The following is a 27,563-nucleotide window of genomic DNA, read 5'->3' as shown; positions in this document are numbered from 1 at the left end:
TATCTACCTTCCCTAAAGTCCTGCAAGCAAATAAATTGTTCCTGTATACATACATCTCTTCCCAAAAGGTCTGTCTTTGGGGACAATTCAATATTCCTATACGTGAGGCCTTACTTATCTTTTGGATCCAGGTCACCCATTTTCATATTTTTAAACAGACTTTCAGGTGGAACAAATACTCATAGTCCCTCAAACCCATTTAAAATATCAGAGGAGCTGTTAGGGTTTTATTCATTTTAATGTGTTTTTACCAGCTGTAATTTTAAAATGTTTTGTCAACTTTTGTAATTCTCACGGTCTTATACGCAATCCTGAGGGCTGCACTTGAGTGGGTGATGATTGTACAGATGCACACAAGCATGCAAATCCTCTCTGTGGATTCAGGAGCAGAAAATATCCCCTTCCAGTACTGGTAAAGTCACACTTAAAGGTGATTCTGTCCTTTCTTTAACAGCTCCATGGGGTAGGTCCGAAAATCCCATTCAATAAAACAAAAAATAATGAGTTCTATCATCTACAATCGCAAGTATTCTTACCCTGTGTTAGAAGTGAAATTGTAGAGAAACAGAGTGAGGTGTTTCTTTAACATATACCCCTATAACCCTTCACAGTTCTGTTATTTCCTCCTGAGTGGTTGCATTCTCTCTGCCTGTGATGCTCTTCTAAATCACCCGGGTATTTGGTTTCCTCCTAGCAGTCCTCTTGACACTCCTTGAAGCTGCCCCTTTCATTCTCATAATTAACACAAGACTTTAATTCCACTCTTACAATGTTTTGCAGATGGGTTGTAAGATTGATGGCATGTGTCAAGACTCATTGACAGACTGAAAATTTGTCTCATTTAGTGAAGCGTTGCAATTTTCTCTTCAATTTTATCATTTAACCTTACCATAACCACTTGCTCAACTCCATGAGCAAGTGGTTATGGTACATCTTCCACAATTAATGAGTCTCAGTTGGGCCTTATATCTCCTATAGAATGTCAAAAGTTGCTATGACAAATTAAAAGCCATCCTTTAACACAAATATCAAATCAGATATATTATTCTGGAGGTTAGTATCTCTCCTTTCAGTGTTAGGTTCTCCTAAAATGTACATAAAATTTTGCATGCCTTTTAGACTGTTTCTATTTGCTAACCCTCTGAGGAAGCTAACACAGTATTATATTATTACAATGAGGGTATTAATTTTGTATTTTATATATAGATATATATGATTTCCTAGTAAGTGTCCCTTTCTTCTGTAACCCACTCCATCTCCATTGTAACAGAGAAAATACATGTTCTAAGGTTCTGCAGTTTTCTATGCAGAACAAAATATTGGGGAGATTAAACATTAGACATGGAGGACAAGCTCTTCCATCAGATGCCTTATTGGTAAACTGGAAACAAATTTTAAAAAGGCAAATTTAGAAAAAAAAAGATTTCTGGAATTGTGCAGTCAAAAGTTTGATCACTCCAATTTTTGTTACTTTAAATTGAGTAAATGAATATTATGTATATTTAAACAAAAGTCTGTGTATGAAGATCATATGTGGCTTTGCTTCTGGTTAATTTTTTTCTCTCTTTTTTTTAAAGATTACTTATGAAGAAATCCTAACAAAGGTCAAACTACACTGAAGAAAATTTCCAATTAAGTACTATAACATCACTCTGTTAGTACCCTTCAAGTATGTCCAAAACCACTTTTGCACTCAAATTTTCAGAATAAGATAAGAACTGAGAGTAGACTACTTTTCAAGAGAAGACTTCAAAATTATGTCTAACTTTTGTGAACAATTCATTGGCTTAGGCTAAAATAAATTCTGTCAAGGCTAGATAGAAGTAGCAATAATAGCATCTGATCTGTGCAAGCTCATTTTCTTTTGACATGCGGTTGCCAATACTCAAAAAAATTCCATCAGAAGGCTACATATTTATGAGAACTAGTCTCCATAAATCTCAAATTTTATCTTTGAAACTTCCTTCTAAATGAGAACAGTAAACTTGTAAGTGAAACTTGTAAATCAGTTTTATCACTATGTGTGCATAAGTATGATATATAAATATACTTGAAATTCCAAATTGAACTTGTAAGTAGGTCTGATAACTTTTTCTACTTCAAATTTCATCTCTTTCTAGGAGGTGGGAGGGGAGTCATGGGAGTGTTATGGCTGGTATCATGCATGAATATGCATTTCATATGTTGTACATGCAGTACTGCACATTTTCCTTACTGCAATAGAACTATCGTTCCTTACAACAGTAAATAATTCTTTAGAAAATGATCTAATTGGTTAAATCTACAATTTTAATAAAATACAAACAGATTCTGATTCACAGCACCAGTGAATCAGCTGCAAATTTCCTGTTCCATGCTAAGCTACAATGATATAAAGAAATGGGGACTGGAGGCTTACTTGCTTCTCTCTTTCTAATACAACTTAGTATACCTCAGTTAAAAGATATCTTCCTCTATTACTATAGTAGAGACAGCACTTACTGGGACCTCTACTGTTGCAGGTACCTGTAACACTGATTCAAACCAGTAATAACTTGCCATGATAATAAAATGATTTATTGTCTGCATATTCTGTAAATTACATTCATTCTGAAAAAATAGTAAAGTGTCTTCAGATCTATTTTATATATAAGGAATAATTTCATCATCAAAGCTACAGACAACTGAATGTAGAATAATCAGTGAGTTTAGGCATCAAAGAAATCAAGGGATAGCATTTTTTGTGTGCTTTGTCAGCTCCAGAGCATCCGAAACACAACTGAAAATAAAGGATACATTTCTGGTTTTAGTATAATTTGTATATTGTGAAATATTAAAAATGTGAACAGGAAGGAAAGATGCTGTCGGAGGTCAAATAATTTTTAATGCTTTTTCATTTTCTCTAGCTGCTTGGTAAGCAGCTAGAAAAGCATTCCCTTTTGCCTGCCAGTAATCTTCAGAGATGTTTGTAATGCAGTTTTATATACTGCACATTCTTTTACTCACATTTTTACACTTGTTTATGAAGCTATCTGGAAATGCATCCCTCTTATCATACAGGCTTATCTGAAGTTGTACCACACCTAAAATAAGCCAATTAAGTAGTAGTGATGGGCTCTTTTCAGCTGCACACTCATTTTCAAATGAATTTATTGAAGTAAAGGATTTACAGCATATGGACTCACAGACTTCTCATGAGTTAAACTGGCATCCATATGTACAGCTTTCAGTAGAGAACTCTAGAGTAATATTTACAATGTAAATATCAACTTTTATTACATAAGAAACAAATATATCACAACTTTCACTTCACAACATATTTGTTCTGGTTTGATGACTAAAGTCATCTCTTTGAAATACTATGTGGAACTCAAAAATAGCTTGTTCTTGTCATAGACTTTACCAGGTGTCCTTCAGAGGTCCTGAAAAGCAAGGGAGAAATATGTTTTAGAAGTCATTTTCGTAAGCAGTTACATCATCAGGTCTATAAAAGCAGACAGTGGACAAGAAGTAACACTTGATATAAAACAATTGCTGCTCTTTGGGACTGACAAGCATGAGATGGAGCTATTCACAGGGGCTTGGTAGGCATTACAGCCAGCAGACAAGGCTGTAGGCTGAGGAAGAATGGTTGAAGGATTAGGCAAAAATGTTACTTCACATTAGCCTACAGTGCAGAACAGCTCACTTTGAAAACAACTATATCCTTGAAATGGCTACATTAATTCAGGTTGCTTGATTCACACTACATCAGCAACCAGACACCGCAGTAACGTGACCAGTAACAGTCAACACTGAGTAAGCAATTCACCTATTGGGGGATCTGGATCATCAGTACACTCCATAAAAAGGAAAGGACTGAAAATAACTCCAGGAAGACGCGACCCGCTGCACCACTACTGTCTCCCATTTAGTAAATACCAGAAGTTTTAGAAGGTGCAAAATCCAGGAGCAGATATTTTTGCAATAACCTTTTATCTCCTTTCTAATCTTTGGGAACTTAAGAGAAATGGCCACATTTGTGGAAAGGAAAAGAACGTTTTCCTTCAGTCTTGGAAGGAAACAACCGTTTGGAAAAATGTCGTCTCCTCCCTCCACCCTGTTATCTTCAAGAGTAGCCTTTTTTCTTACTTGTAGCTGAGACACAGCTGAATGCCAAAAAACATCCTATCATCAATTTCATAATACACTTTCGAGAATACCAAGCCTGATTCACTTCTACCTTACCCTTTCAATTTATGCAAGTGCTGTGATGTAGAAGGGTTTACATTTCAGTAAACCAAAGAAACATATCTGTGAATGATTTCAGAAGAATAACGTTAGCTAAATGGAAAACAGTAACTGCAGTATTTGCATGTCAGACGATCTCTCTGCAGCACACCTTAGATGGGAGTCAAGTGCTTTCTTAATGCTTGGGGTTCATGTTGTTGATCCTCTTAGTTCCAGTGGCAACTCCCTTCTAATGAAATAGATGGTAAACAAAATGTGGAGCTTTTTTTTAAAAAAATTAAAAGAAATATCTTTGAGTTTGTTCACTGAAGAAATAATAATCTTTGTTGATAAAAAATGAGTAAATTCTGGTTTTATGCTGCAGTACACACAAGTCGAAACACCCAAGCAAGTTAGGTGCATTATTAACAGTGCCATTTAATTAGGAAATTTCAATAACAGCAATCATGGGTTAACTTAATTATTGTTGTTATTAAAATTATTGTTATATTAAGACACAATCCCTACAGAAACATGCAGTGTTCCATGGAACATGGCTCTTTCCTAGATGATTCTGCTTTTCTGATAGGCCACACTTCATGTACGATTAATCTCATTTTATGGGTCAAGTCAAGTAACAGATAGCAAGAGGAAAGAAAATCTGGGCATACCAGTGGGAGGTGGCTCAGCAGCTCATCTACGGAATCATAGTTTTCTGAAAAGGAAGGTTCAAGAAGTTCTGCTTCATCTCGAAGTTTAGCAGGGTTTAACTCTTCCTGGCTGTTGTGGACAGGAAACAAGTTTTATTGCTCTCAGAAGAGAAAGCAAACAGGCAAGCAAAGCCTTCTTCTAACTGTAGCTATTGCACATTGTGTTACACTTATACCAAAGTGTTATAAATCACATGAAATAGCATGTTTAATGGGTGAAGAGACATGATATTTAAAAGTCGTTGTCTAAATGAGTGAATATACAAACAGAATATAGCTCTACAAAAACATATTCTGGCACTTATCACCTATACTGGTTAGGACATACGGTCTTTCTGGGACATCTACATTTTCATTTTATGTGTTTACTTAAGGGCAAGTTTTCCATAAATAGTGCATTTTCTTTACAAAATTGTTGTTTGTGTTCCATAGCTCTGTGGATTTTTCCTTAAGAGGCTTTTTTATAAATAAAACCACATTAAGAATCTGTCAGAAGCTTTTTAAAATTGCCAGATGCTGTCCCCTCTTTATTCTTTTATTCTAATCTGATTGTAGTGTCTGTTCCAGTCTGGAAGAAAATGTTGTCTGTATTTGAAACCCATGTTATAAACTACGTTATAAAGTCATTAATGTTCATTGCATTTTGTTTGTCCTCTCTGTATACATACATGGGTATAAATCTTTTCTGTCTTAATACCATACAAGTATGGAAACAATATATATTTGCTTTCTTTTAGTACCTTCTTTTTCCAGTTAAAACCGAGTTTAAGTATTTCTTCACAGCCATTTGCTTTCGAAAGCGGCTGTAGTTGTCAGTGAAGACAGCATCAGAGTGGCGTTTGACAGGACTGTCCTGGGAGCTAGCAGTACAACAATTACAAAGAAAAAATTAATAGACAATATCTGTTTAAAAGAAGATACCATTAAATGAGCGAAACAAACTTCACAATGTTGATTAGCTAAATAAAATCAAATTTTCATTTCTGCTTTCATTTCCAAGTATGACTGGATCTTTCTTCTGCTGAACAGAAGTCACTGCTTCAATTGCTTACAATGTATTTTAGTAACAAGGACCATATTCTAAGGACTGGTATTCAGTCTTTTTGGGCACAACTTCCACCGATTTCTTTCTCCTGCTCAACTTTGCCACGGCCTGTGCAATTAGGATCTATACTCAATGATTTCTGGAGCCGCTTTCCCAGAAATTCTGCAGGATCAAATGGCTGAGTGTGGATTTCACGATTTCCTCCTGTCTGTTCTCATAGTCCAGGTTCCTCTTTTTAATAAACTGACTTTATTCTGATTTCTATCATTTGTGTAAATATATTTTAGTGCAATGCCAAGGTGCAGACTGGTTTAAGTCACAGTAAGCTCTTAAAGGACCTGACTGCTGTTCCTATTGAACTCAGTGAGGATGGAGCCTGCCTCTGGGGAAAGTAAGAGTGTATCATCACATACATAGCTACAAATGTTTGTTTTAAGGAGGTGTCAAGAAACAAAACACACCTTGTGAAACCCAAACTTGGAGACGTATTTTTCATGCATGATCTTGGGAAACCTCAGTGTGTTTGGCTTAAATGATCTATGTTAGTTTATAGCATATAAGAACCTGGCACTATATGTTCTGGAACAAAGGCAGCATCGACATAAATGCAGGACCTAATTTTCACTCAGCTTTTGAGTGTATGAAGTGGGCATTCAAAGGAACTGGCATATTGGGTCAGCCCAAAGTATTCTACTGTTCTCAAGAGCACCCAGTAGCTGCTGCTTAGGGATATGAAGACAAGGGAAGTATACAATGATCCTTCCCAGCATCCTGCAACCATTAGTTTATGAATGTCCTGGTCTGGAAGTTGCATCCAGATCCCTGTCCACAGATTTGCCTCATTCTTTTTTGAATCTGTCTAGAATGCAGATCTCCCAAACATCTGACAATATGTTCGACAGTAGGAAAAAAAATCATTCCTTTTTGTTTTCATCGTAAACCAATTGTTTCTTAATTCCATGGAGCATTCCCCTGTTGTTATGTAAGTACTGAGTAATCAGTCATTTTGTATTTACTTTTGCCATTCATCCACCAAGCTAGTAAAAACACTAACAGAGAAAAAAAAATTAGCCAATTGGCATGATAATCACTATAATATTGCCAGTATTTATTATCAGTGCTATGTGCAGTGTCTGTTGCTCTACCCCTCACAGCTGTATCAGGAATAAATAGTAACATATTCATTTAGTAACAAATACCACTAGGTGGTTACATAGGATTTTCAGCTCCCCCATCATTATATCAGTTTCTCTTTCATTATCTCTAAATCGCAAAAATGAGAACTTAGGTACAGAAGGGTAAAAAAATGCCAATGAAGCCAGCTAGGAAAAAACTCTACCTAATGTAAGTGTCACCTCACCTAACTCGTTTTCTAATAAGCGAATGCAGATATCTCTTCACAGCAAGTTTAGCCAAAAGATGGCTGTAGACACTGGTGAAAATTCCATCAGCATGCCTTGCATTTCTGAAATGGACAATAAATAAACTCTACAATACAACCTGGGTTCATACCACTTTGATAGCGTTCATTTTGTAAACATAATGCTTTCCTCAAGTTATCTATTGTACATATTAAATTAAGCTAATTTCATAAGAAAACTTCCAGATTTTCACAATATACATTTTAGCCCTCCCTGGGCAGTACATGAATTCATCATCCCAGAATGTCTGTGCAATCAACATTTCTGCAGACATTCCTACTGCTACCAGAGGCCATGCAGGTTCTTTTTTGTAACTGATTCTTCCTTTCCTATTTCTCAGTTTGAAAATGTGACTGATGTTTTTCAGCTGATCTAATTCAATTATCATTTGTATTTATGATAATAAAGAAACTCACCTATCAATAATTCTGGACAGATCAAAATAAAATTTCTCATTTTCAGGTAGCGTGTTCTGCAAAATGTCTGATTCAGTCTTTAATGACCCATGGGCATGGTCAGATTCACTGGCTCCACCAAATGGCATTCTGTTTCCCAATCTGTTGGAGAAGGAAACCATATGAAGTACAGTTAGCTGAGGACATGCAACACTTCACTGCAGCTTACATTCTGGTCTGTGTCAAAATGCACATCTACCTACTTTAATCTGTAAGACACGTTAAAGTAGTCTGGATAAAACAAAAATCACTTTCAGGTATAATCCATGCTCAGTGATAGAGTAACCTACATTACAGATCCTTCTCTCTAATGCATATTTTCTAGATATATGTTTTCATTGCACACAATTTATTCCAGTGAAGAGTGCATAATGTATGGCAATTACAGCTCAAGTGACAACCATGAAGCTTTTCATAACAACCATATTATATATAAACGATGGATGGAATTACCAGCCTCCACCCATGCAAAGTGAAAACAGTTCCTGTGAAGTACTTACCTTCCAACCAAGACTTAAAATGTGCATTGAAAGGCAGTATGAAACAGTTCTTAGGCCTTCTCTAAAGAAGGTAAATACACCCTCAAGAACTTCAAACTAAATATGAAGTGCAGCTGTGTATCTCTGTGTGGTTTTATTCTCTTGTTTAAATTAATTTGCTAGTTGCAAGTTAAAAAAGGTTCACATTTAATCTTTTAAAATGCATCAAGGCAATTGTTCTCTATAAACCGATTTACAGTTACTTCACATTTTGTGAACTGCTGTTTCTTATGCTGTGCCATATTTTATCAAGGGCAATCTGACTGCATAGCAGTAGTTTGGCATCAGGCGTTTCTTCTAGCTGCTCTGATGTTCTGTGGCAGACAACAGGCTCCCATCGTTACAGTAAACCCCTGCGTGTGATGATGTGCACAAATCACATACTAAAACAAGGATAGGCTATTGTTCTTGTAATTTTACAGTCATTATAACTATTAGTACTACTTATATGTCTGAGGCATGTAAGACTTCTGCCTGGTGTAAAAAGTAACACTGTTGTGTAAAATAGACCAAGTCAAGTCACACCTTTTGAAAATCAGTCACTATGCTGTTTTGCTATACCGTTTTTTGTTGGTCTTTCTATACTTTGTGTTCCTCTCACCTAAATGTAAAACGTACCCTTCTGCCATCTGGTTTAACTTTGTTGAACGATTAATAACAACAACAATAACAACTCGAAGCATGCAGCAGTACAAAAACTGCCCATCAGCCCGGGCAGACCACTTCCCCTCATTCAGGATTTCGGAATTTTCAGTGTGTTGGATTTTGCCTGAGTATGTCTCTGATTTTCAGAAAACGCGTCCACCTAGCTGAGCCTCGGAGGTGAAGCTGTGGGAGCTTTCCCCCAGGGAAAGCCGAGCCCGTTGTGACGGACACGCGTCACGGCCCGGAGCACACGTTAAGGCAGAGCCCCGCCACACGCGGTGGAACCGCTACCGGCTCTCGGGGCAGCACTGCCGCTGCTGCTACTGCCGCGGAAAGTGCCTGCGCGTCTCGGGGGGCTGATAAAGGGCCGGCTCGGCGGGCACCGGCCGCGCTTGAGCGAAGCCTCGGCGCGGAGATGCGCACCCGCGGGTTCCCGAGCAAGCACCGCCAGCGGGAGCGCCGCGCTGCGCGCTTGCTGGATGAGCACGGGGGATGGGAGACGGGCGCTCCGCGCAGCCCCCTCGACCTCCCCGCGGGCCGGCGGAGCGGAGCGGAGCGGAGCGCGGAGCGGAGCGGAGCGGAGCGGAGAGGAGCGGGGCGGCCCTTACCGCGGGACGGGGGCGAAGGCGGCCCCCCGCGGGGGCAGCGCCCGCGCCCGCCAGCAGAGGGCGCTGAGGAGCGCGAGGGCGAGGAGGAGCGGGGAGGCGCCGCGGTGCTCCATGGCCGCCACCTGCGGAGGGAAGAGCGGAGCCGTCACCACCGACCCGCCCGCGCCCACCCTCGGCCCGACGAGCAACCGCCCCGGCCCCATCCCCGGCCCCGGCCCCGGGAGACGCCGCCGGCAGCGGGGTGGCCGCGGCGGGGAAGCTGCCGGCGGGCAGGGAGAGGTGGCACCCCCCGGAGACGACCGCTGGCCCGGTGCAGGGGGGCAGCGGCGCCCGGGGCTTAGCGACTTTAAAAAAAAACATATATTTTTTAAGCGGTAAAAAGGAAGGGTCTCTCTCCGGCTGCCCTGGGCGGTCAGACACGCTCTCCGCGACCCGACGGCTGGGGCGCCTTCCCCGGAGGTCCGGGAGGGGAGAAGCGGGGGACGGGGGGACGGGACGGGACGGGGACACCCTCCCCATCCGCTGGGAAGTTGCCGCTGCGGCGGAGGGAAAGTTACTCACGGAGCCGCGAGTCCGTCGGTGGGGCTGGCTGGGCGGGCGCGGAGCGGAGCGGAGGGCTGTGCTGCTGGGGGCCTGCGCCCTGCCCCGCTGCGCGGCTGCCGGGGCGGCGGCGGAGGAGGAGGAGGATGAGGAGGAGGAAGAAGAGGAGAGCTCCGTCTCGCCGCACGCTCTGAGCTGCCGGCCGCGCCGCCGCGTTTTATAGCGTTTACACGTTTCTGCTTCCGAAGAAGCAATCACGTTACTGGGGAGACGTCACCCTTCCCAAGGGGACGGTCGCTTTGTTCAGGACAGTCAGAGACTTATATTTAACTCATGAGCAGCCTCGCACCCTACCTCCCCCCGCCCCCCCCCTCCCCCCCCCCCCCGGCCATTATTTGATTTATATTAATGAGTTAGTTTTGCGGGGACCAGGGCTCCGTCGCCCGCGTGATTCCGCCTCGCAAAGCAGGAGAGCAGGCGGCCGGCGGGGGCTGCGGGGGCACCGCGCATCCCTGCCCGCACCCGCGGCAGCCGGGGGGGGAGGTGGCTGCACCCCACGGGGCCCTTGGCTCCCGCCCCGAGTGCTTCCCCGCCGAGCCCCCTCCTCGGCCCCGGGGTTGTTCCTTTTCCCTAGCACTTCACCGGTGTTTTCGGGCTGAGTCGGTCCTTCTCTGTCCCCGGTACTTGCCCGTCCCTGCCGGGGGTTCCTGCTCAGGCGCTGCGCTGCGGGGATTTGGTCACAAAACCAAAATCTTTCTACGGGCTTTAGCTTGATTTTAGGAGGCGGCGGGGTCTTTGCTTTTTCGTTTAAACCGTGTGTATGCGTGGGAAAAGGATCAGCCCCCGCATCCAGGCACGGCTTGGTGCATCCAAACGCCGTAGGTGCGTGTAACCGTTCCGCTGATCCCAGCGCCGGCACCCGCTGCGCTGGCGCGCAGGGAGCGCGGCTGGAGCGCGTGTTAAAGCCCCAGGAGCGGGAAGGGGGTCAGGTCTTCCTTCTAACGTGTCTCAAGCCCAAACCTCGGGGCTGGAGTCACTGCCACAGCAAGGGAGAATCAGACAGTTTCAAGCCTTCGATTTTCTCCTTCGAATTTTCCCTGCCTGAGAGAGATCTCTGGGCAGCAGGGAAAAAAACACGGGGGAAGTGGGCGTGGGACCCACGGGCGGGCCGGCAGAGCAGGACTGTTCCCGCAAGCACCTCCTCAGTGTCTCACCGTGTCTTTTCAGTGCCTGTCCTGAAATACCTGCTAAAGAATTGCGGCAAGATTTTCAGCTGAAAAGATCACTATCGGTTTTTTCTTTTTTTTTTTTTTTTTTTTTTTTTCCCCCTTCCCTTGAGCTTTTGTGCCTCTAATCCTCCCACTCACTAACGATTGTACCAAATCCATACAGACTATTTCACCATTTCTTCTTACTTCTAATAAGTTTCTCTGTTTCATGTTTCACTAAAGATTAGGCAGGCTCAATGCCGAAGATTCTGCGATGCTTAATCTCATTTTCTAATTCAGTTACATAAAAATTAAGTGAATTAGATTAAAAATGCCTGGAAATTTGTTTCTCGGATGACAGCTGTGACTAAAACCAGAGTTCCTGCAGTAGTCTAATTTCAGGAAATTTTCCCCTTGTTACTACGTAACTGGAGGTCGAAGAAGCAATTCTGCTCTGGAATGGCGAGATGAGCATCAGTAGCACCGTACTCCCCTCACCCCGCAGAAGTACCCCGGCTAGGGCGGCCAGGCGTTGTGCTGTAGGCACCACCCGAGAAAGTGCAACGGGCTTCACCCAAGTGCTTGAACGAGCGAGGAGGAGAAACCCACCCCCCGGGCGAGCGGGACGGGAAGGGGGGGGTGGCTCTCGGGCCCGAGGGTGCGGGCACCCCGCGGCCAGCGCCGCGACGGCCGGCGGCCCCGCTCCTCAGCACCGCTCCTCGGCCCTTCAGCCGCCGCTCCTCGGCCCCGCTCCTCAGTCTCCTCTCCTCGGCCCCCGTTCCTCGGTCCCTCAGCCCCTCTCCCCAGCCCCTCTCCCCGACCCGGCTCCCGCCGAGGGCACCGCTGCGGGAAAAGCCCAAACGCTGCGGGCAGCAGGAGCCGGAGAAAGGAAAAGTTTCCTTTCAGCAGCCTGGGCTAGCGCAGCCTGGAGAGGGGGGGTCTCGAAGGAATCCTGAGGGCTGCAGTCCCTGGGAGGGAGGAGGGGAGCTGCCGACTAAGTCTAAGACATCTGGGAAAAACAAGTCTGTTGTCGGTTGCTATGTATGTGCTATATGGGTGGCTGCATGCTGTGAGGAAACGTATATAGACTGCACTTCCAAAAAAACCTGAGGATCACTGGTAAATCAGTACTTTTTTTACCACACCATACCCACTTATTTACCATACCTGGTCAAACTGGTTTGCTGTAACTTTGTTCCCCTTTTCACAGGTAGTAAGTAGTACACTAGCTTGGACAAGGACATGCTGTAGGGCTGGCCAAAATGACCTCAGAACCTCTCTAGGGGTGGCAGTATTACTGAAAAAAACCTCTCTATAGCCCCTTTAATGATCTGAGCAATCTTTAGTGCATCTAGTCTTACAATACCATCTATTTGCCCTGTTCTATAGACAAGAAACTGAGTCATAGGGAGATCAAGTGGATTCTCCCTGTTTACCCAGGAAATCTCCAGTAGAGCTTTGAATTGACCCCAGATGTCCCAAGCACTTTTCAATTGCACTAACAATTGTCTGCATTTCCCTTCAACACCCTGCTTCACCCACGGTCTCCTCCTCTTGAATCAAGATAAACTGAAGAGGAGATGTTACCTCTTCCTCTCTTTAGTCCTTCCTCTCATTTGTCAAGAGGATTTTCATTGAGGGAGTTTGTTTTGGGATGACTGAGAAGGGTTTGGGGTGGCAATCCAAATTCTATCTTTTCCAACTTTTTTTTTTTTTTTTTTTTTTGGTCCCTGAAGCTTATATACAGTATTATTTCCACATCATTTGGAAATGTTTTAATAAGAGCAAGTCATTAAAAATAAAATAATTTTTTATAAACCAACAGATGGAGAAAAGCCCCTTTTCTGTAGGAGTCCTAAGTGAGTCCTCTAAGATTGAGGCAAATGGACCCTTTCTAGATGGTAACTCCTCCTGTCTTCTACTGACAGAAACTCTACCCTTTCAGAAAAGTGTCACTTGGAAAAAACCAGTGCTTGGGAGCTTCTCCAGGATAATAATTAGACACAGGCAACTCCTGGGAAGCCAAGTATTTTGCAGTGGCTGTTGCAGGAATCCTGATGCATAACATCTCCACATTTACTGAACATTTCATCTTTGGTCTATATGTTAGCAAATAGTTACTCTTCACTCTTGCTTTATTTTCTTTGATGTTCTACTTAACAAAAAAAAAGGGGTTATAATCATAAAATGGCAATATTTGGGAATGATGGAAAACCAGTTAGACAAGATTGAGCAAAAAGCAGAAGCTTCTCTGAAAGTTTATCTCACCATTTGTATACAAAGTTGTGTGATGTACATATAAATCAAGTATTACCTAAAATAGCTACATCAGCTGGGAAAAAGAGATTTGGGAGTTTTTAGGTTTGTTAGTTAGATTTGATTACTATTTTTAGCATGTAAAACTCTGCTGAAATTGAGGGGCTAAAAAAAATCTTAAAGCCAAATCCTTAGCTGAGAGAAATCTGCTTAGTTCCCTGTAGGACCTGCTTAACCTTTGCCAGATTTATCATGTAATTGTATTTTAAAAACAGAAATTACATCAGCAACAGAAATATAGTTTTACTTGGAAAAAAAAAAGAAAAATAATAAAAGAGTTGTTTCAGGACTTGCGTATTATATCAGAAAAGGAAACTTCTACTGACTCATGAGCTCTGCCTCACAAATCATTGGGACTGCAGAATCTCCCTTGTGCATTACAGCTCATGTTCGTGTAGATGAGTTCAGAAACTCTGCCTTTGATCCCATAGCCATATCACATTGATCCATGAGTTTTTAGAGCTTATAGAGCAGATTGATGGAGCACTACCATTCAGCAGCTAGCAGAACAGCTTTTCCAGCTTCCACAAAAGAGAGAACAGAAGAAATGTCAAAAAACTGTATATGAGGAGTAAAAAATACAAATAAAAAGTGGTAAGCTAACCTGCCCTTCTCTAATCCTTTAATGGCATGATTAGCATAATTTCCAATTTCTGCTCTCAGCACCCTGTTGCATTGCTGGGTCCCACTATCCCATAAAGATTCATATTCCTCAGTATCACCTGGTTGGAAAAAATGGCTGGTCACTCGCTGAAACTTGTCCCAGCCTCATGCTCCTTGCTGCTATCTCTGAATGCTTCTCAGGAGAAATAAGGAGAAAACCATCAGTTTGGTTTTTAGGTAAGTTTTATTTCAAAAGCAGAGTCCCCGTTCCATCATACCTTTAGCCTGAGTCAGTTCTGCAGACTTAGAAATGTGATGATAACCAGAATAAAACACAAACAAATATTTTGTAATTGAAAACTCATGACTTGACTCCTGCAGCAGAAACATTCAGCAGAAGATTGTTTGTCTCCGCAGTTACCAGGGCATGGGGGAGTCACACAGGTGGAACAGGGGAGACTTCATTTCCTCTCTCACCCTTCTTGAGCCCTGCTTTCAGGTCACAAGCATGGATCCTCAGAGCTGTCATTAACTGGAGTAAACTCCTGCAACAAGTAAATTATATTAACGAACATGCCTATTGTGTACACCACTTGTACAAGTCCCTCCTGTTCCAGGTGGTACCTTTGCACTATGACTCTGTGTGGGTTAACAATTTTCAAAATCAGTTTTCAAAATCACTGGAACATTTGGATTATGCCCATGACTCCAAATCACTCTTCCACTTCTTGCATTAGTATGTCCTGATATGTCATTGACACTGACATGCTTGATTAAAACTTCCCAATGCATACCATGACGAGCAAAAGGTATGCAGGAGAGTTACTGACTCCAGTGGTACTCCCAAGGGTCTTTTCCTCTTGTCTATGATGCCCTCTAAGAAAACTCTTATCGCTTGTAGCTTAGTTCTATGTCTTTATACCCCCTGCTCCCTCACCCCAAAGTGCAATCTCAGCTTCTGTCAAAGACTCTAAAGCAGTCTGGGATAGACATTTTGTTCTCCAGGTGTTTATGCTGTGTGGTATGTGCTTGAACTACTGCTTCATGTCCACCTGGTTCATGGTAAGTAGCTGTCCTAGAAATGTGAGTTCAAATTCCTTCTCATTCTTTAGCACGGACAAAATGTTTCTGCTGTCTCCCTCTCAATAACAGACACATGTATTCTGCACTTATTCTTCAGGAAGATCCATGACTATGCAAGCTTTAATAGAAACTTTAATATTTCTGGGGTTTTTTTTCAAAACAATCTCTTTTTAATGCTTCACCTAACTTGTTTAAACAATTTCATTCACATTAAAAGCCATAAAATCTCATGGTAATACAAAGCTTGTCAGGAGGCAGAGTCGTTTCTGTTTTGGTCATGTTGGGTATTCTTTGTTTTTAACAAGCTATCTGAAATATGTCCTATTCCTACCGGCACTGTTATAATCATCAACCTTCAGCAAAGGATCAGAAGATATCACCAAGATGATATCTTAATCACCAGAAATGTGTTCCTCCTCCTACAGCTGCCCCAGCCCATTTCTATTCTCTGCAAATCTAAAACAACCTCTGTATATGTCAAGAATGCAGCAGCATTCAGACTCAACTTCCCACCCATTTTCAGTCAACTCTTTGCTTCACAGGATTTTGAGTTTTTCTATATAAATCAACTTGACTATACAAGACCAGATTTTCTATGGTGAACTTTTGAAAAATCACTTTATTTTTCATTATATAAATTACTCTAAGTTAATATCTAATTAACTAAACAGATATCAAGAATAATATTTCAAACATGCTTCCCTACCTTTTCCCCATGCTTTCAGGCCTGTGACCTGTACTCTATGATACCTTATGGATATCCTTTTGCCTCTACCTGTACAAAAGGAATACAAAATGGAAATAACCTCCAGAATCCCTTCAGATTACCTGTTAACAGTAAACCCTGTACAACAGCACCACAGTGGAGCTGAAAATTAGAAGGAAAGCCTGAGAGCAAACATGCCTGGGGGACCTTATCATGCCCTGGTTCAGTGTTGACACTCCCCTTATGGGGTTTGGCAGCAAATTTGTCAGAAGCTTGGGGAATCCAATAAATTAATTATGTTAATGGCTAGGAGCACATCTCCAGATGCAGCCAAGCTGTTAAAAGTCCCTTCGTCTTCTGACCTACTCCCTATACTGACTCAAAAAAATGATGAAGTGTCAGAGAATTCAGTCCATTCATACATTTGTAACTGTATGTTTGGAATCTTTCATGGAGTGAAAGATCTATGCTGAAAGGACTGGGATACTTCTCCAATTTTGCATAGATCTTTTTCCCTGTGTATAATACAAGATCCTGGTTCTAGACTGCATGGCCAAATTCTTTTTGTGTTCCCCAGTGAACACTGCTACCATTGCACTGTCTGGAAGCTTGTGAGAGCAGACGTATCATCTCAAGATAAAGAAAAACCCACGTCAGTTGGGCTGGAAGGCACATTTTAAGATGCTAATTATGCCAGGATAACTTTATCCCTTGAACTGACCTAATCATCACAAGTTCTTTATTTACCAAGCTGAAAAAAGCAACCATCTAAAAGCTATGGCAGAAACAAGCTAAAAATGCTTCAGTCTCAAGCAATTACCACTATTGTCTTTATGCAAAAAGTGCTGAGAGAGGTTTTCTAAAACTGTCCATGTGTATAAAGGGCATAGTGTAACGTGATGTCTCTTAGCACTACTCTAAGCCTAATGTACGTTATGATGGCTGTGAAAATCTACATTCACATTTAGTTCACATGAAGAAGCCATATAGAAGAAAGTATCAGCCTGTTAGTTTACCATCCTGAATAAATTATAGAATTTGGACTTAAAAGTTTCTGATATTAGTTACGGAAGAATTTTTGTAGTGTTCCTGGACAAGAGAGATACAGTTCCAACCTAGTTTATCATTTAGTTCAACTCCACAGGTCACCAGAACAACAATGAACTCCTACATCGTGTCTAATTGGCTTCTTGGCCAATACATCAATGGTTCATTATCCTTTTTGTTCTACATGAAGCATTAAGAACGTTCCAGTGAACATAGCACCGCAGTCAATATATTCCACTTTATTAAGTACACATAAATAGATCCAATACTAGTAGGATTCTAAGGGATTTTGGAAGGTGAAGATTGTCACAAAGATGAAAGAGATTAACAGGCACAGCAACACCTTTGATAGCCATCATATGTGCTGTCATCATGTATGTGTATAATTATATTCTGCAAGTTGTTTGGGTTTTTGAAATTGACTGATGAATGGAAGTGCTTTCTGCATAAGCAAGCGAAACATTCAGCACCAGTACTAAAACAACTAATGCAGTATTTTCATTTATATTGAATGTTAATATTAAAAGGTTGCTAACTGTTGAACCTAAGCTGTGGACCTTACACCTCGAAATCTGCTAAACTTTGTGCTCAAATTGTAACAAAGCATGAATTTATAAATTATTGATCTAAATTTGAATCTTGCTCCTGGTGACTCTGTGTCAATCATGCAGTTACATCAATAGCTGCACAGTAAAAATAACTGTATAACTCTTTTCCAGCATGTAACTAGGGGAGTTTTAATTATTATTTCATGGTAGTAGATTATTATTTTGTACAAGCTTTAAGTACAATTCCATCTCTCCAAGTTACAGATAATTTTTTGTTTTACCTGAGACATTTTCTGGCTTAATAGAAAGATATTCCCTAGATGTGGAATCACACAATGTCACAATAAAAAATTATGTCACACAACACTGGGTGTGGAAAGGGCAGAAGAGTTAATCTGTTGCCGGGATTCTTCCTTGCTCTGTTTTGAGAGTTGTTCTCTGGTTGCTTCTAGCAGCAGCAGTTCAGGTGGGAGAATTTCCACTTGGAGTTTTCCAGAATGATTAGAAGTTGATATCCAAAGGGGACTTCTTTGTTTATTGACATTATTCAATGAGTGTTGTAATTTTGAACACTGGCTTCAAAAGTCTCCAGAGTGAAGGAGTAAGAGAAGAGTTGGCCTTCTCTCAGTTTACCCTTCTCTCACATCTTGGAACAAATATTTGAATATTATAGCTACGCTTTTTGAGAGAGTGGATAGCATAAACTGAAGCTGAATCCATAGCCTTCTCTTGGCCTCTATTGCCTCACCTACAATGCTTCATCCAGAGTTTTATGGCTCAGAAAGCTCAGCACAACCTGTGGCCCAGGTTCTGTGACTGAACAAGGTCAAGGATCAGCCTCTTCCAAGCAGCAACTAGGTACTCTCCCAACTTGACTGACAACTGTCTGTCTGTCTAGGAAAAACTTACGGATTGTCAGCTTGGAAGGTAAAGAGCTTATTAATGTTCAGTGTAGTCATATTTTACTCCTACCTACCTACTATGTACAGTACCCAGTAAATAACTGTGTACTCAAGGTTGCATACCATTCTGCTTGCAGAGTTTGTGCACACAGTAAAAGGCACCCAAATAAAAGCGTCCTAAAGGTGAAAAGGTTGCAAGGTCACTCACCAATGCATGTCATGTACAGATTTATGAACATAAAAATAAGCCATAAGCAGGAGCTACTGAAACAATTCCAGACTCCTTTCTGCCTTGTCCTTCAGTCAGCTCCAGATGAAGCTGAACCCAAAGTGATATCTCTCAGGATCTATAAGAATGTAACGGCTTTTGTCAATTCCTCATGCTGTCTAGAGGCAGTAGAGATTAGAGAGTCTTTTTATAAGTCTGTAAGAGATTGTCCTGCTGGGGGCAGTTTGTTTTCAGACAGTCTCGATTACAAGCAGGATCGCTGTAACATTGGCCTCAACAGCCAGAGGAGAGACAGGCTATCTGATGCTAGAACTGTCTTTGCTCAGCATTGTTTTCCAAACCCACCTCTAAAATTTCCCGCTCTAATGGTGCTCAGAAGTGATCTTTAGCAGAGTGAGACTCTAAAAAAACTTCTCTTTAGTCTTTCTTGCTTCATTCTATTTCAAAGGCACATTATCCAGAGATGAGATGATGCAAAAAACACCTCTGTCAAACAACAGAAGTGCTGAGACTCAAACAAAACTGTGATTTGGGAGTTCCTAACCCTACTCTCACATCAAATAATAGAAAGGAATGTCCGAGCACTGATTGACCATGACCTCCATTGTCAGCCCCTCATATGTCTGCATAAGAACATAAGGATCTTACAACCTCACAGAACATTTTACATGCTCAAAAAGTGACTGGGAAGGTGAGATGAACAGAGTAATCATCTGTTTTTAAAGAGAAGAGACTTTCAACAAACAGAAATCACTTGGCACATACAAATTTTGTTCTTAAATTAGGTCTAAACTACTTAAACTAGAATTATGTGGTTTATGGAATTATATTCTAATTCAGCAGAGTTATTAAATACATGAGTAATCTCACTGCAGTCAATCATAGACCCATATAGATTAAATAGTGGTCAGTCAGAGCATTTGGAGGGTTAAGGGTTAAGTGTGAATGATCTGTTTTGCTGGATTTGGGTTGTACTGCAAGGCTCTCTGTTGTGTGTCTAGCACACTTCATTTGCAAATCTACCCCTAAAGAACAGCAATATATAATACAGTATATTTCTTACTTTCTTTTGATTCACTGTTCTCTTGTACTGATAAATGAACAGTTAGCCTTGAAAGTTTTTGATCACTAATGACTCAGATTTTGAGTACACTGTCAAGTTCAACAAGATTCTTGGTCTGTTTTTAAATCTTTGTAATGCCCAACACTGGAAGCAGCTAGTCATTCAGTGTCTTACAGGTGCATTGAGAGAAGCAGGAACACCTATTTATACCTCTATGAAATGAGTAAATCCATGTAAATGTACATGACAATATCTATCCTTCAGTACTTGTAAAATGTCTGTGAGAAGGCATGCAGATACATATGCTTTGTTATGGATTAGGGGAGACCGAATCAGGAGAGACCCTTTCAGGCATCTTTCAGGAACACTATCAGGACATTAAACAGTGTCACACTTCACTTAACTTTGCAAAGTCATGGTAAATCTGCCATTCTCCAACTTATTTGAATTAGTTGAAGCCTCTCTTAACCTAGACTGAGCTTTCTCAGTCCCAGTTTCTCTCCTCTATATTTTTGGTTTTACTGGGGATAGCTCTGGCCCAGAGCAGGTTCCCTGGGTTGGTGGAAGTGATGAAAATGTGCAGATGCTTAACTCTGGTGTCTCAGAGTTTAATTCTTTTTAAGCTAATAAATTTCAAACAAGGTTACATGATGTGGGAACACTTTTAATGTTCAATTTCCTTTTCAGAAGTGATTCAATGCCTAGAAGAATTTAGAAGTCTTGAAAGATTTTATTTAGTATATATACAAGCACACAAAATTATGTTTTTCAGCATGCAGAAATTTTTACAGGAGTCAGTTTTATGTTTCAAAAATATCTGCATCATTAATTAGTGCATTGCAGAGTTATAAGAATTTTGCAAGGCAATTCAAAGTTTTACTAAATGGCGTCTGTCATTTAGTACTGACAAAAAGGTGCCTGTATCTTTCCATGACATCTGCCCAAGAGATTACAGAAAAAAAAAAAGAAAAAAAAATCAGTGCTTTGATGCTGGCAAACTGGTGCTGGAGAGCTTATCACATGCAACCCAATCAATTCCTCAAAGTGATTCTCTGGATAACAAAGTCGTCTTCTTTGTTACTTGGCAAAACAACAAAAGAATGGGGTAGAGTGAAGATCTGTGTATTTTTATCATCATACTTATCCACAGAGAGAGATGGAACTTACTATGGAACTAAATAGAGAAGCACTAAATGTGGAAAAAATTCTACAATCCATCTAGAAAAAGTTTAAAGGGAATTCTTCCCTCCTACAAAAATAACAAGTTATAGAGCACAGGAACAGAGCATAGGCAGAGAGTGGGTACCCTCCTTGCTCTTCAGTCTGCTTCAACTCAAACCCTATACTAGTCAGTCTAGAGGCTGAAGATTCATTCAATTTCAGTGCACAGCTTATCATTGGCAACTTCATACATGTCCAAAGAAATGCAAATTACTGCTGACTGTTATTTGTGCTCTTGTCAAGTTGGAACAAGACAGCAGTGTCACCTTTCCTGTGTAGTCATCAATGTGTTGTCATAAAATAAAGGGGATCGATACGGATGCAGGTCTGCCCTGAACTAGATAGGAATAATTTTGCATTCCAGTGCTTTTCCATACTGTCCCTAGTCATAGGCACATCAGACAGTTATGTCCTAAATCAGCAAATCCAATTTCCTGCTATCTCAGTCCCATCACTGTGCGCAATCCCTTTCATGATTAAGCTACTCTTGTTTAGAAGAACTCCTTGCTCTAAAATAGTGCAACTGCTCCTTCACAGCCCTCAGCACACGATCACTTGATTCTGCTGCTAAATAGATGAAAACATGTCTCTGATGTGGAATGTCACCAGGAAAGCAGACAGCAAACATGTTTACTGAAATAGCTCTGCAATGCAGTCCATGCCCGTGAGACACTGCCACCCTCATGAAGTAACATTGTCGGAAATTTGATGGGAGCCAAAAGCTTCCGTAGAAGTTAAAAGCAGAAATGAGACATGCAAACCAGGCTTCTCTCTCAAGTTGCTTCCTCAGGCTGCAAACTGTTTGAGGGAATAACACATGGAATAACTCACAGCCCCCACCTAGAGCAGCGAGGCCAGGGATACTCAGTGGAGTCACTGGTGCTGCTGCTACAGTGTGAGGCAGAAAATCAAGCTGGAAAAGTCTCCTCTTTGTTGCCCTGTGTGCTTCAAAAAGATCTGCTGGCAGCAGTAGTTCACCTGTTGACTGCTGCAGTAGTTTTCTCAAAGCGCTCTAGCCCAGCTCGATGAAAAATACTGAGTCAATTCTAGTCACTATTAATATTCCACTGAAAAAAGAGGTTAGGGTCCTGTCATCCTTATCAGCATTCAAAAAGGTAAATAAATAATTCCTCACAAAGTCATACAGAAACTCCAAACACTTGACCCCTTTGAAAACTCACTTTTTTTAAGAGACCCAAATGAAGATATAGGTAATTTACCTGAGTTTTAAAACACTTTGTAAAGCTGGTTTCTAGAATTTTGTTCTCTGCTTTGTCAAGTTATATAGGCACTGTTTTCCTTAATCTACTCTGGACTTGGCAGGGGTAAATTTCCAATTAACATTTTCTTTCATTTTTTTCCAGAATCTGTACTGCATCATAGACACCACCTAATTTTATCAAGTGCCTATAGGTCAGGGATCTGGCATGTGTCATTTCACCTCTGGGAGGATACTTCCAGTAAATGTAGTTTTCAGTTTATACTTAAGAATGGATGTTGAGATGACTTAAAAACTTCATGGTAAATTACAAGTGAATTTTAAAGATTTGATTTGGCAAAGATGCTGCATGTTCAGTGTGTTAGAGTATGATAATCAGTAGCTGTGTGAAGAGGTGATCAGCAGTTCTTCAGTAGGAAAAGGTCAAGGAACATAGCACAAGCTACTTTTGTAAATATGCCGGAACATAACTATTCTCAGACAGAGAGCTGTCAAGTTTTGTCTCCTATATGAAACCAGAACTGGAGCAATTGTTCTTGTGCACATGGACAATAATAGAATAGTGTTTCTCTTTATGAAGAGAAGAAGTAGCTCTGTTCACTTCAGGACAAAGTGTCAGTATATCTGGAGGTTGATCAAAGCTCTGCCTATCACTCCCTGTGTGATTCTGGGAGCACCTTTTTAATCACTACCTCTCAGTGTGAAAATGTATTACATGCAAAATTGTTGTGAAGCTTAATTCATTGCTTGTGAATGCTTTGCAATCTTGAAATCTGCAGTAATACATTTTTTTTAAATTCAGCTCTTCTTTCCAGTAACAAATTGAAATAAAAGGCTAGAAAAGGCCATTACAATGAACAAGTAAAATCTTCTGTATATCAAACACCTGATGATTCCTGAATCCCGCAGTTCAGTTTGTGGGTTGATGGTGTGCAATATGTTTTGGTACTAATGCAATAAAATGTGCATGAGTCCATTTAAGGATGAACCTTATAATGATTGTCTATCTGCTTAACGCAAGCATTTGCTCAGACACTTTGTGTCTGAGGATTGAAGTCTAAGTACTTAGAAACCAGTGGATTTAAAATCTCTAAGCACTGTTATTTGTGAGAGACATTCTCACTTGCAATCCTTGGAAGGTGTTCTCATATAGCAAATTCCAACTCTGACTTCACATAACATCTTCGGCTTTGGGATGTCTCCCCACAGAAGCAGAGGAAGGACCAAGTCCTCATTCACACTCCCAACTGTATCAGCTTGAATAATTAAAGATGATACCCTTCCCTTTAAAGGATCTTTTATGCATGTCAACATATTTGTCTTTAAGGAAAAATATGAGCTTGAGATTATAGCATCTAACTTTATTTCACATTCTGAAGCTTCCAGAGTGCTTGCAAAACATTTATTTCAGACATTGTTTAAACTAGGTAGGTAACTGACAGCCACATTGGTTATGCACCAAACAATCTGTGTTTTTAATCTCCCTAAGCCAGGGGACATAGAAAAAAGGTTTTGATATCCGGTACAGATTTTAGGAGGAAAAAAATACAGTACATTTAAGCTTCCCTTTCTACATTGTTTGCTAAATATAGTGTAATACACATAATAATATGCTGTGGCAAGTTCTACTGTAATGTAATGTGCATTTACAATCCAGGAGTAAAAATTTACTCATCTATAATGATTTGACTCTCAAGGAACAAGGAGTTTTGGCCAGCTGGGTACACACTGTAGGCCAAGTTGTGTCTTCAAACAGTCCGCCAAACTCAATAAGCAAAGGGAGCAGGCTTGAATTCTGCTTTTCATAGGCACATTAGAGTTCCAGAGCTGTTCCAGAGCTAGGACACTGTGAACACGCTTGTGCATGCAATGAAGTTCACCAGACTCATAAGACTCTAAATGAAAAAAATATTATTAATGAATGAAATGCCACAACTATTGTTTTAAGTCTGTAGCCTGAGACCAGCCAAATGCAGTTCTGCAGTCTTATCAGCAAGTCCTCAGTGTACTAGAACCCATAGCATCTGCAAAGAAATGCTCTGTAAACTCTGTAAATGGTTGATCTTCTAGCAATAACATATATCTCTCCAGAAGGGAAAATGTTGCACACTAAAAATCAAACAATGAAAGCTGATCAGTAAATACATGCAAAATAATCTGCCTTTACAATAAGGAATACTTGCAGTTTACAGTAAGTAATGCTTGTAAGCTCAGTGTTTGTAGCAATATTTGCAAATGGAGTGATATTGGGCTGAAAGATTGCAGTTCAGAGATCAATACCAGTGCTTCTTGAGGGATGCTGAGTGCAGCAAAGGGATACACGATGCCAGTCTCCAAAAGCCTAGAAAGATGTTAAGCATTTTGCCTCTTCTCAAAAGCTACTGAATCTTTGTCCCTCCCAGAAGACAGATGGGGACTTGTTCTCTCTACAGAAGCACAGGACCAGCCCCCTCAGGATCAGGAATCCGGCGGCTGGTAGTTGCCCAGCCCTTTTAGGAACAACAGGTTTATTTGTAGGTGAGGAGTAGGACTGCTCCCCTACTTGTTGAAATTCTTTACCCTTTATTTAAACATCAAATACCTAGCAGGAAAGTTATACAGTAAGACTTAAATCAGGCTGCATTTGTCTGTGCTGTTCCCAAATCTTGGACTTCTCTCACATCAGAGCAATTAGTCTCTACTAAGCTTGACATGACACATGTATAAGAATTAAGAATATATGTTCACCTCAACTAAATATTCCAACTTTATCTTCATATTCCAGCTAATTGTACAATCTCAGTATTCAGCCATAGATGTTTAAAATCTTGCTTTAGTGAAAGACAAGATTTCAGTGAATAATTTGTCAGGAAGAATTAAATGTTGGTACAATTTGAGAAAAACAATTTGAAATAAGGAAATGAGTAATCCCATAGCAAAACAGGAAATTTAATTAAAAAAATAGTTGTCATTCATGCTGCTTATCTTGATAACCAGAACTAGAAAAATGAAACATGAGGAGTTCTGCTTGCATACAGCCTTATTGTGTATTAAAATGTGACTACCTGTTCTTCTGGCTGCAGACAGAAAATGCTTTATAATTGTTACCATGCATTTACTATGTTGTTCAAAACTTCTCTCTGTGTGAAGCTTCATATACTTCAATATTTTCCCACACAATGGGATATTTTTATACAAGCAGCCCTAATACAGAGTTCTCTACAATCAGCAGAACAAGATGCCTGTGACCACAGCCAGGACTGTAACGTTAAATCCTCTACAAGGTCTGTTTATAAGGTCAGAAGCTGATCTATGGTTATAGGAAGAAGGTAGGTGATGGGAGGTGTTCTCTGAAAATTTAACATCCTTGGGAAAATACATAAAACCAGAAACTTTTTTTTTTTTTTTAAAGAAACAGAATAGTGAAATTTGGAGAAATGTGTATATTAGTAATCCCTAACACGATCTGTTTCTTCAAGAAATGATCTACTTTTTATGTGGCATCATTTTCTTTCCTCTAAAGTAAAGATACAATGGTTACAATTAAAGATGCAACACTATAAATATTCAAGCATATGGCAGAGCAGTAAATTAGAGCCAGCAGTGCAATGAGAAATCTCTGCTACCTGCCTCTTGGCAGTGTATGTCCCCTCCATAACAGCAGCCAGAGACTTCTCAGAGATCTTCAGTATACACAGAAAATTGTTGAGATGACTGAATTTCCTCCTAAAATGCATGTGCATGTTTGCAGCAAGGACCTAGCTCAGGAGTCTGGGAAAGCTTTTATGATGGTTTCATAGGCAGGAGGGGGGGTTTGTGTGGAGTGGCAGATACGGAGGCTGTTGTTAGACCAGTGGAATTCGGGTCGACTTAAGCTGGTGGTGGTGCTTCCCACAAGGGTTGTGGTGGTATTTGTGGGAGTGAGGGTGATCAGCTGACTGTTCGTTTCCACGGGGAGGGGAGGGCACTGCAGGAAAGGGTGGAAGGTGGATGCTCGGAAGCTTGACTTCCTGGGGAAAGAGTTAGCTTGCTCCAAGGAGGCTTGCCTCTGGAAGGTGAGGCTGGCCAGGCTGAGATTGCTCCGGCGTTCACAGCTGCTGTTGCGGTAAAATCCAGTCCTGCCAGTAGTGTGGCCATGGGATGAAGGTCTGGACCGACGGCTGAAGGCTGAGGAGCTCCCCTGGGAAATGTGGGCACTAGCTCTGCGACGGGACAAGCAAGTGAACAAGGCCCAGATGATCCCTCCAATCACCAGTCCAACCGCCATGGACACTGTGAAGGCTATTGTTATCTGCTCTGAAATACAGCAAAAATATACAGCAAAGTTATTTCATTAACTCTGAAGGATTTTCCTGACAGAAAATGAAGATGGCAGCCTCCTTAAAAGATGAATAAACCCTAAGATCTTTATATGTAATACATGAATTTTACAACACAAACACAGCAGTTCAGATTGCTCTCACTATATGCTATTTTTTCTTTAAGTTGCATAATTCAACAACAACCAAAAAGTAGCTTGCATTTAATACCAGTTTCTGTATCAATGCAAGGGAAAAGTCTTTAGTCTCTCACAGAATCAGCCACCCACGAGCCCCTGGGTGTGTTATAAAACTGCCAAGCATTTGTTTCTGTGGGCAATATGAGGTGTGGATTTATGCAGACTTCTCGTTCTGTTTATAGATGTTTATGTTCTATGTGTACGTGTTTGCAGACTCACCTGTTACAACAGTGATGTAGCTTGTGCTTAATGGAGTGAGCCTTGCATTTATTACAACATGAGAACACATCCCAGCCTTTACTGCTGAGTAACAGATACTTTAAATCCTCATAGTAATTAATGTAAATTACTATATCCTAAAAGATTATGATCAGAGATAACTGTTAGTAATACTAAGTCTCTCGAATATTTCCCATCCCCAATGCCCAATCTAAAGATGCATTGATCTGCTAATAAGAAAAGTAACTTTCTCACTCTTTTATAAATTATTTCAAGAATTAAGAGATCTGAAAACAAAAAATAGCATGGCTGGGATTGTTTTCTCCCCCACATGGTTTCACAGTGTGGAGGAATAAGATCTTTTCCTTGTATAAATCTAAGAACAAGACAGTTACTTCAGAAAACTTCACTTACATTTGCAACTGAACACCAGTTTTATTGCTGTTCTGAAAAGTTTGGAGATACATTTGTAAACCTGGATAAGACCTGAAATGAATGGAAAACCTTTATAGATCACCTCAAAATCCAAGAAGGGATTGGATCTCAAACAAGAAAGAACACTGTGTTGACT

At 40.8% G+C, this 27,563-nt stretch overlaps 2 protein-coding genes across 4 annotated transcripts in view; both read right to left on the bottom strand.

The window, feature by feature from the left end:
• Positions 1-3,097: 3,097 nt before the first annotated feature.
• Positions 3,098-10,342, bottom strand: VIP (vasoactive intestinal peptide). 2 transcript variants are annotated; one of them, XM_074820703.1, is made up of 7 exons: positions 10,173-10,342; positions 9,612-9,733; positions 7,781-7,921; positions 7,304-7,408; positions 5,639-5,758; positions 4,860-4,968; positions 3,098-3,401 (listed from the first exon to the last, which is right to left on the bottom strand). In XM_074820703.1, the coding sequence occupies exons 2-7, from the start codon at positions 9,722-9,724 to the stop codon at positions 3,393-3,395; spliced, it is 597 nt and encodes a 198-aa protein (XP_074676804.1). In that variant the 5' UTR covers positions 9,725-9,733; positions 10,173-10,342; the 3' UTR covers positions 3,098-3,392. The 2 variants fall into 2 exon arrangements, with proteins under 2 accessions (XP_074676804.1, XP_074676805.1); XM_074820704.1 differs by lacking the exon at positions 7,304-7,408.
• A 10,225-nt stretch (positions 10,343-20,567) lies between these two features.
• The window catches only part of MYCT1 (MYC target 1), a 28,541-nt gene continuing 21,545 nt past the window's right edge, over positions 20,568-27,563 (bottom strand). Inside the window, exon 2 of one of the 2 annotated variants that reach the window (XM_074818789.1) lies at positions 20,568-26,571. In XM_074818789.1, the coding sequence (XP_074674890.1) occupies positions 26,039-26,571 (533 nt within the window). In that variant the 3' untranslated portion in view covers positions 20,568-26,038. The remainder of the gene's footprint in view (positions 26,572-27,563) is intronic. The other variant, XM_074818790.1, reaches the window with a different exon arrangement.

The sequence above is a fragment of the Strix aluco genome, chromosome 3 (genome assembly GCF_031877795.1).
Source record: "Strix aluco isolate bStrAlu1 chromosome 3, bStrAlu1.hap1, whole genome shotgun sequence".
NCBI lineage: Eukaryota > Metazoa > Chordata > Aves > Strigiformes > Strigidae > Strix > Strix aluco.
Note: the sequence above shows the minus strand (reverse complement) of the source record. Positions and strands in the feature narration are given on the sequence as shown.